This window comes from Lonchura striata, chromosome 22 (assembly GCF_050655825.1).
Source record: "Lonchura striata isolate lonStrDom1 chromosome 22, ASM5065582v1, whole genome shotgun sequence".
Classification (NCBI taxonomy): domain Eukaryota; kingdom Metazoa; phylum Chordata; class Aves; order Passeriformes; family Estrildidae; genus Lonchura; species Lonchura striata.
The window spans coordinates 7,141,092-7,150,434 of NC_140724.1; the positions used below are offsets into that span (position 1 = coordinate 7,141,092).

Below are 9,343 nucleotides of genomic sequence, written 5' to 3' on the forward strand. Positions count from 1 at the left end.
TTCTGCTGCTGCACTGCAGGGCTGAGGGACAGGGAATGATCCCGGCTCCAAGGCCTGGGAATGGAGAAGGGAAATTCCAGGGAACGTTCTCCTGGAGAAAGAGCCAGGAGAGCTGGGAATGGAGAAGGGAAATTCCAGGGAATGTTCTCCTGGAGAAAGAGCCAGGAGAGCTGGGAATGGAGAAGGGAAATTCCAGGGAATGTTCTGGAGAAAGAGCCAGGAGAGCTGGGAATGGAGAAGGGAAATTCCAGGGAATGTTCTCCTGGAGAAAGAGCCAGGAGAGCTGGGAATGGAGAAGGGAAATTCCAGGGAATGTTCTCCTGGAGAAAGAGCCAGGAGAGCTGGGAATGGAGAAGGGAAATTCCAGGGAATGTTCTCCTGGAGAAAGAGCCAGGAGAGCTGGGAATGGAGAAGGGAAATTCCAGGGAATGTTCTGGAGAAAGAGCCAGGAGAGCTGGGAATGGAGAAGGGAAATTCCAGGGAACGTTCTCCTGGAGAAAGAGCCAGGAGAGCTGGGAATGGAGAAGGGAAATTCCAGGGAATGTTCTGGAGAAAGAGCCAGGAGAGCTGGGAATGGAGAAGGGAAATTCCAGGGAATGTTCTCCTGGAGAAAGAGCCAGGAGAGCTGGGAATGGAGAAGGGAAATTCCAGGGAATGTTCTCCTGGAGAAAGAGCCAGGAGAGCTGGGAATGCTCACCTGAATTCCCACGGAATTCCCTCCAAATCCTGGCAGGATCCAGCCCGATCCATCTTCCAAGGGCTGAAATTCGGGAGCAGATGGGGAGGATGAGGGGAGAGCTTGTGCTGGGATCCATCAGCATTCCCGGGATTTCCCAATTAACTCTGGATCCATCAGCATTCCCGGGATTTCCCAATTAACTCCGGCCCCATCAGCATTCCCGGGATTTCCCAATTAACTCTGGACCCATCAGCATTCCCGGGATTTCCCAATTAACTCCGGCCCCATCAGCATTCCCGGGATTTCTCCCCAGCATTCCCAATTATCAGCACCACTCCAGCTCCATCAGAGCTTGGATTCCTGCAGATTTCTCCCCATTAGCATTCCCAATTAATTAGCAGCGCCATTAGCATTCCCAATTAGCAGCCTCATTAGCATTCCCAGTTAGCACCGAATGGATTGGGATGAGATCACCTGGGATGGGCTGTCCCAGAAAATTCGGGAATGACGCCGGGATGGGGTCGGATCCGTCTGCCAGCGCAAATCCGGCTCTGGGATCATCCCAAATTTCCCGCTGCTGCTTTATCCGAGCCCTTCCCGCCCTTCGGTGCTGCGGAAAACCGGGAAAAATCCCAAAATCCCAAAATCTGGGGTGTCCCTGGGACTGAGGGGCAAATCCCAACCCGAACCGTTCCAGGATTCTGGGAGAGCTGGGAATGTTCACCTGGAGAAGGGAAATTCCAGGGAGAGCTGGGAATGTTCACCTGGAGAAGGGAAATTCCAGGGGGAGCTGGGAATGCTCACCTGGAGAAGGGAAATTCCAGGGGGAGCTGGGAATGCTCACCTGGAGAAGGGAAATTCCAGGGGGAGCTGGGAATGTTCACCTGGAGAAGGGAAATTCCAGGGAGAGCTGGGAATGCTCACCTGGAGAAGGGAAATTCCAGGGGGAGCTGGGAATACTCACCTGGAGAAGGGAAATTCCAGGGAGAACTGGGAATGCTCACCTGGAGAAGGGAAATTCCAGGGGGAGCTTCCAGAACATTCCAGAGCCTGAAGGGGCTCCAGGAGAGCTGGGGAGGGATTTGGGATGAGGGATGGAGGATGGGAATGGCTTCCAAGCGGGAAATCTGAAATGGGATTTTGGGATTTTGGGATGGAATTCCCAGAGCAGCTGGGGCTGCTCCTGGATCCCTGGGAGCACCCAGGGAAATTGGGAATTGTCCCCGTGGCTGGCCCTAGATGGGATTCGAGGCCAGGAAATTCCCAAGGGATTCGGCTCTCCCGCTTCTTTTCCCGGAATTCTGGGGTGGCCAAATCCATCCCAAGGTTTTGGTGTTTCCCGGGTTCCCAAAAAACCTCCGAGGCACAGCCGGGGGTTTTCCCTCTTGGAAAAACCATGGAATTCCCATGGAGAATCCCTGGATTTTCCTCCTGGAGCAGCCTCCAGACCCAGCTCGGGGAGTTTGGGTGGGAAGGGGCCGTGAATCCCGTCCCATCCCAAAATCCCAGGCTGCTTCAGCATTCCCAAAAAAAAATTCCCCAAATTCTCCCCCTCGGCACTGAGGGGATTTTTCCCTCCCCCTCCTGAGGTTTTTGGGGATTTTTTGGAGCAAATTCTCCCAAAAAACTCCACGGGAGTGGAAAAATACCCAAAAAAGCTGCCGGGCTCCCTGCAGCCTTCCTCCCGGCAGGAATCTTCATCAAGGCCTTGATTAACGAGGAGCGAAAAATCTGCATCTCATTTGCATATCAGGCCAATCAAACCCCTTCACATTCCCCTGTTTTCCATTAAAAACCCCGGGAATTCTCCTGGAATTCTCCTGGCTGCTGCTCCCGGCAGAGTTTGGGACTTCTCCCAAACTTCCCCCAAAATCCTGGCTGGGAAATTTGGGATTTTCCAGGATCCGGAATCCCAGGAGCAGCCTCGGGTGAATTTTCCGCAAAATTTTGGGGTTGGATCAAAGAAATTTTAAGGAAAATTTTGCTCTGGGAAATTTTGGAGGGGATTTTCCTGGAATTTTGGGGTTTCCTGGAATTTTGGGGTTTTTCCTTGCTCACCCTGAGGACAATGAAGCAGAGAGGATTTCCTGGGAATTTTGGGATTTTCCTGGGAATTTTGGGATCCCATCTCTGAATTCCAATCCCATTCCCTGCATCTCCACTTCCCAATTTTTCTCTGCTCCCAGGGAAGTCAATGAGTTAAAAAAAAAAGGGAATTTTTCCCATTTTTCCCATTTTTCCCCATTTCAGAGGGGTTTGGGCGTGGCTCAGCTCCATCCCCACTTCCACGCTCTAATTCCAAGGGACAAATCCGGCTTTTCCTGAGGCAGGGATGAATTTGGTGGCTCTCAGCCATCCCAAAAAATCCCCAAAATCCCCAACCAGCCCCTCAGGGAATTCTCTTCCTGTCAGGATAAATTGGGATCAAATCCTGCAGCTACAAAGGGAAAAAAAAATCCAATTAAAAATCTCCTTTTTTCCAGCAGGGAAGATTAAAAAATTCCAATCAAAGTCATTCCGAGTTGTCCACGGAATAAAAAGGAGCCAGGTCTGGAGCAGCTCCTCCCTCCCCACGGAAAACAATTGGAATTGGGATTCCCCCCCAAAAAAACTTGGAATTTTCCAGGGAAAACCCTGGAATGGCCAGGAAAGGCTGGAGTGCTTGGAAAAGCAGGAAAAAAAAAGGATTTTTCCCATTTTTTAAACACCAAACTCACCCAGGAACAGATTCTGGGATGTTTTTCCCTCTGCTCCCATTTTCCAAGGAAAAGCAGGAAAAATTCTTGGGATCCTCCTGCTCTGCTCCATCCCAGGTAATTCCATGGTCAGGAATGAAAATTTAATTTTTGGGAATGATAGTGCCACGGTCAGGGATAAAAATTCAATTTTTGGGAATAACCATTCTGGTTTTGGGAATGCCAATGGAATTTTTGGGAATGACCATCCCATTTTTGGGAATGACCATCCCATCTTTTGCGAACGACAATGGAATTTTTGGGAATAACGATTCAATTTTTGGGAATGACGATTCAATTTTTGGGAATGACTATTCCATTTTTGGGGAAATGGCCATCCCATTTTTGAGAAAAACCATCTTGCTTTTGGGAACGACAGTGGAATTTTTTGGGAATGACAATGGAATTTTTTGGGAATGACGATCCCGTCTCCAGAACACCGACGGAATTCCCGGGAATTCCCCGTCCCACCTTGCTCCGAAGGTGATCTCCAGGATCAGCAGCCGCTCCATCGGGAAGATCAGCAGCAGCACCCGGAACTGGAATGGGGAAAGGACGGAATTCTGGGTTTTCCTGGAATTTGGGCCAAAATTCCACCTTGGTGTCCCCCACGTGTCACCGCCCATCCCGGAAGGGGGATCGGGAAGGGATTGGGAAGGGATTGGGAAAGATTGGGAAGGGATTGGGAACAGACTGGGAAGGATCAGGAAGGATGGGAAAGGGATTGGGAAGGGATTGGGGAGGGATCCAGAGGGATCAAGGAAGGGATCAGGGATGGATCGGGAAGGGATCAGGAAAGATTGGGAAGGGATCAGGGAAGATTGGGAAGGGATCAGGGAAGATTGGGAAGGGATCAGGAAAGATTGGGAAGGGATCAGGAAGGGATTGGGAAGGGATCAGGAAGGGATCAGGAAGGGATCAGGAAAGATTGGGAAGGGATCAGGAAGGGATTGGGAAGGGATCAGGAAGGGATTGGGAAGGGATCAGGAAAGATTGGGAAGGGATCAGGAAGGGATTGGGAAGGGATCAGGAAAGATTGGGAAGGGATCAGGAAGGGATTGGGAAGGGATCAGGAAGGGATTGGGAAGGGATCAGGAAAGATTGGGAAGGGATCAGGGAAGATTGGGAAGGGATCGGGAACGATTGGGAAGGGATCAGGGAAGATTGGGAAGGGATCAGGAAAGATTGGGAAGGGATCAGGAAAGATTGGGAAGGGATCAGGAAGGGATTGGGAAGGGATCAGGGAAGATTGGGAAGGGATCAGGAAAGATTGGGAAGGGATCAGGAAAGATTGGGAAGGGATCATGGAAGATTGGGAAGGGATCAGGAAAGATTGGGAAGGGATCAGGAAAGATTGGGAAGGGATCAGGAAAGATTGGGAAGGGATCAGGGAAGATTGGGAAGGGATCAGGAAGGGATTGGGAAGGGATCAGGGAAGATTGGGAAGGGATCAGGAAGGGATTGGGAAAGATTGGGAAGGGATCAGGGAAGATTGGGAAGGGATCAGGAAGGGATTGGGAAAGATTGGGAAGGGATCAGGGAAGATTGGGAAGGGATCAGGAAGGGATCAGGAAGGGATCAGGAAGGGATTGGGAAGGGATCAGGAAGGGATTGGGAAGGGATCAGGAAAGATTGGGAAGGGATCAGGGAAGATTGGGAAGGGATCGGGAACGATTGGGAAGGGATCAGGGAAGATTGGGAAGGGATCAGGAAAGATTGGGAAGGGATCAGGAAAGATTGGGAAGGGATCAGGAAGGGATTGGGAAGGGATCAGGGAAGATTGGGAAGGGATCAGGAAAGATTGGGAAGGGATCAGGAAAGATTGGGAAGGGATCAGGAAGGGATTGGGAAGGGATCGGGAAGGGATTGGGAAGGGATCAGGAAGGGATCAGGAAGGGATCAGGAAAGATTGGGAAGGGATCGGGAAGGGATCGGGAAGGAGCCCGAGGGTCTCCCCCAGCACAAAGCTCCAAACACATTCCGGATTCCTTGGAGAAACTTCCCGAGGAAATGGTTCTCCGGGCCTGGATGCTGCGTCAGGTTCCGATTCAATTAATGCGGCCGCTAACGAGCTCATCCATCCCGGGATTGATGGATCCTCCCGGGAGCTGCTCCTTCCTGCCCTTAACGAGCTCCGAGCTTTTGGTCCTCGTTAATTATTCCCAAAACAGACATTCCAGCCCGAGACACCAAATTTGGGGTTCATTCCCATCCCTCTGGAGCAGATTTGGGGTTAATTCCCGTCCCTCTGGAGCAGATTTAATTCCCGTCCCTCTGGAGCAGATTTGGGGTTCATTCCTGTCCCTCTGGAGCACAAATCCTCTGGGTTGGGGTTGGGGTTCCAGGCCATGGATCCCGATCCCGGGATTTGGGATTTGGGATTTGGGATTTGGGATTTGGGAGCGGCCGCTCCGGCGGAGGCGGGAGATGGATGGAGCTGTCAGCTCCATCCGAGCACACAAATCATCCCAATTCCAGCGGGAATTCCAAGGCTCCGGGGAGAAACCGGGGGAGAAGCAGCCCAGCTCCCACAGAACACCAATCCCAGATCCTCTGGACAAAAATCCAGGGCTAAAAACCAATCCCAGATCCTTTGGAATGCAAATCCAGGGTTAAACACCAATCCCAGATCCTCTGGACAAAAATCCCGGGTTAAACACCAATCCCAGATCCTTTAAAACACAAATCCAGGGTTAAACACCAATCCCAGATCCTTTGGAATGCAAATCCAGGGTTAAACACCAATCCCAGATCCTTTGGAATGCAAATCCAGGGTTAAACACCAATCCCAGATCCTCTGGAATGCAAATCCAGGGTTAAACACCAATCCCAGATCCTCTGGACACAAATCCAGGGTTAAACACCAATCCCAGATCCTTTGGAATGCAAATCCAGGGTTAAACACCAATCCCAGATCCTTTAAAACACAAATCCAGGGTTAAACACCAATCCCAGATCCTTTAAAACACAAATCCAGGGTTAAACACCAATCCCAGATCCTCTGGAATGCAAATCCAGGGTTAAACACCAATCCCAGATCCTCTGGCCAAAAATCCCGGGTTAAACACCAATCCCAGATCCTTTAAAACAAATCCAGGGTTAAACACCAATCCCAGATCCTTTAAAACACAAATCCAGGGTTAAACACCAATCCCAGATCCTCTGGACACAAATCCAGGGTTAAACACCAATCCCAGATCCTTTAAAACAAATCCAGGGTTAAACACCAATCCCAGATCCTCTGGAATGCAAATCCAGGGTTAAACACCAATCCCAGATCCTTTAAAACACAAATCCAGGGTTAAACACCAATCCCAGATCCTCTGGACAAAAATCCAGGGTTAAACACCAATCCCAGATCCTTTAAAACACAAATCCAGGGTTAAACACCAATCCCAGATCCTTTAAAACACAAATCCAGGGTTAAACACCAATCCCAGATCCTTTAAAATACAAATCCGGGTTAAACACCAATCCCAGATCCTCTGGAATGCAAATCCAGGGTTAAACACCAATCCCAGATCCTCTGGAATGCAAATCCAGGGTTAAACACCAATCCCAGATCCTCTGGAATGCAAATCCAGGGTTAAACAGCATCCCAGATTTTTTTGACACAAATTCAGATAGTTTTAAACACGGATCCTTTTAAATCCAAATCCTGATCCTTTTAAAGATCAGGATCCCAGATCCTTTAAAACACAGATCCCAGATCCTTTTAAATCCAAATGCCAATCCCTTTCAATCCAAACCTGGATCCTTTAAAACACAAATCCCAAATCCTTTAAAACACAATCCCACATCCTTTTAAATCCAGATCCTGGATCCTTTAAAACACAATCCCAGATCCTTTAAAACACAAATCCCAGATCCTTTAAAACACAAATCCCAGATTCTTTACAATACAAATCCCAGATCTTTTTAAATCCAAATCCCAGATTCTTTACAATACAAATCCCAGATCCTTTAAAATCCAAATTTGGATCCTTAAAAACACAATTCCCAGATCCTTTCCAATCCAAATTTGGATCCTTTAAAACACAAATCCGGGTCTTTTAAAGACAATCCCAAACTCTTTAAGCCACAATCCCGAAAAATTTCCCTGTTTTTCCATGAAAATCCCAAAAGCTGCAGCTGCCAGGCCCAGCTCAGCTCCAGGAGCTCCTTTCCCTGCTCCTTCTGTTCCCGGGAATTCTCCTGGAAGGGCCAATTCCCTCCTCTTCCTGTCCTCACAATTCCCGGCTTTTCACCGCCCCATTCCCAAAAAACCCGCTGGCCTTGGGGGGAGGCGCTGCTCCTGGGAATTCTCCTTTCCTTGGGAATTCTCCTTTCCTTGGGAATTCACATCCCGGGATGGACCTCGGGAGGGAAAATGTTGTGGAAGTCCCTCCATGGAATTCCCAAACCATGGAGGTGATCCTGGATCCAAGGAATTTCCTCCATGGAATTCCCAAACCATGGAGGTGATCCTGGATCCAAGGAATTTCCTCCACGGAATTCCCAAACCATGGAGGTGATCCTGGATCCAAGGAATTTCCTCCATGGAATTCCCAAACCATGGAGGTGATCCTGGATCCAAGGAATTTCCTCCATGGAATTCCCAAACCATGGAGGTGATCCTGGATCCAAGGAATTTCCTCCATGGAATTCCCAAACCATGGAGGTGATCCTGGATCCAAGGAATTTCCTCCATGGAATTCCCAAACCATGGAGGTGATCCTGGATCCAAGGAATTTCCTCCATGGAATTCCCAAACCATGGAGGTGATCCTGGATCCAAGGAATTTCCTCCATGGAATTCCCAAACCATGGAGGTGACCCTGGATCCAAGGAATTTCCTCCATGGAATTCCCAAACCATGGAGGTGATCCTGGATCCAAGGAATTTCCTCCATGGAATTCCCAAACCATGACAGTGACTCCAAATCCATGGAACTCCCTCCCCAGCATTCCCAAAACATGGAGATGACTCCGAATCCATGGAATTTCCTCATTAAGACGTCGCAGACATGGTTTGGACTTGGAATCCATGGAATTCCCTCCCGAGGATCCCTCAGACATGGAGATGACCTCGGAGTCAGTTTTCCAGAAAATGGCAGAAAATAGAAAAAAAAAAAAAAATAGGGGAAAACAGGAAAAAATAGGAGAAAATTTGAGGAAAAAAACAGGGAGAAAATAGGGGGAAAACAGGGAAAAATCAGGGAAAAATCAGGGAAGAAATGTACCGAGGAGAGCGCGGCGCAGGCGGAGAGAGGGAATTTGATCCGGAGGAATAAAAGTGGGAATCGCGGCAGGTCCGGGCCATCCTCGGCTCTTCCCGGCTGGAATTCCTGCGGGAATTGGAACTCCCGGCTCTTCCCGGCTGGAATTCCTGCGGGAATTGGAACTCCCGGCTCTTCCCGGCTGGAATTCCTGCGGGAATTGGAACTCCCGGCTCTTCCCGGCTGGAATTCCTGCGGGAATTGGAACTCCCGGCTCTTCCCGGCTGGAATTCCTGCGGGAATTGGAACTCCCGGCTCTTCCCGGCTGGAATTCCTGCGGGAATTTGAACCTGGGGCCGAGCGCGGCCACGTTAACCCTTTAAAGGCTCTGCCTCTGCAGCTCCCATTCCCACATTCCCATTCCCACATTCCCATTCCCACATTCCCAGCTCCCATTCCCACATTCCCAGTTCCTATTCCCAGCTCCCATTCCCACATTCCCAGTTCCCATTCCCTCATTCCCAGTTCCTATTCCTAGCTCCCAGTTCCCACATTCCCAGCTCCCAGTTCCCACATTCCCAGCTCCCATTCCCACATTCCCAGCTCCCATTCCCTCATTCCCAGTTCCTATTCCCAGCTCCCAGTTCCCAAATTCCCAGCTCCCAGTTCCCACATTCCCAGTTCCCACATTCCCAGCTCCCATTCCCACATTCCCAGCTCCCATTCCCGCATT

The 9,343-nt window shown here is 49.8% G+C and overlaps 1 protein-coding gene across 3 annotated transcripts in view; it reads right to left on the bottom strand.

The window, feature by feature from the left end:
- The window catches only part of SLC4A5 (solute carrier family 4 member 5), a 68,475-nt gene extending 60,266 nt beyond the window's left edge, over positions 1–8,209 (bottom strand). The window contains exons 1-2 of one of the 3 annotated variants that reach the window (XM_085559319.1): positions 1,154–8,209; positions 698–760 (exon numbers count right to left, since the gene is read on the bottom strand). In XM_085559319.1, coding sequence (XP_085415445.1) covers positions 698–760; positions 1,154–1,240 — 150 coding nt within the window. In that variant the 5' untranslated portion in view covers positions 1,241–8,209. The remainder of the gene's footprint in view (positions 1–697; positions 761–1,153) is intronic. The other 2 variants (XM_085559322.1, XM_085559321.1) reach the window with 2 other exon arrangements.
- Between the last annotated feature and the right edge of the window lie 1,134 nt (positions 8,210–9,343).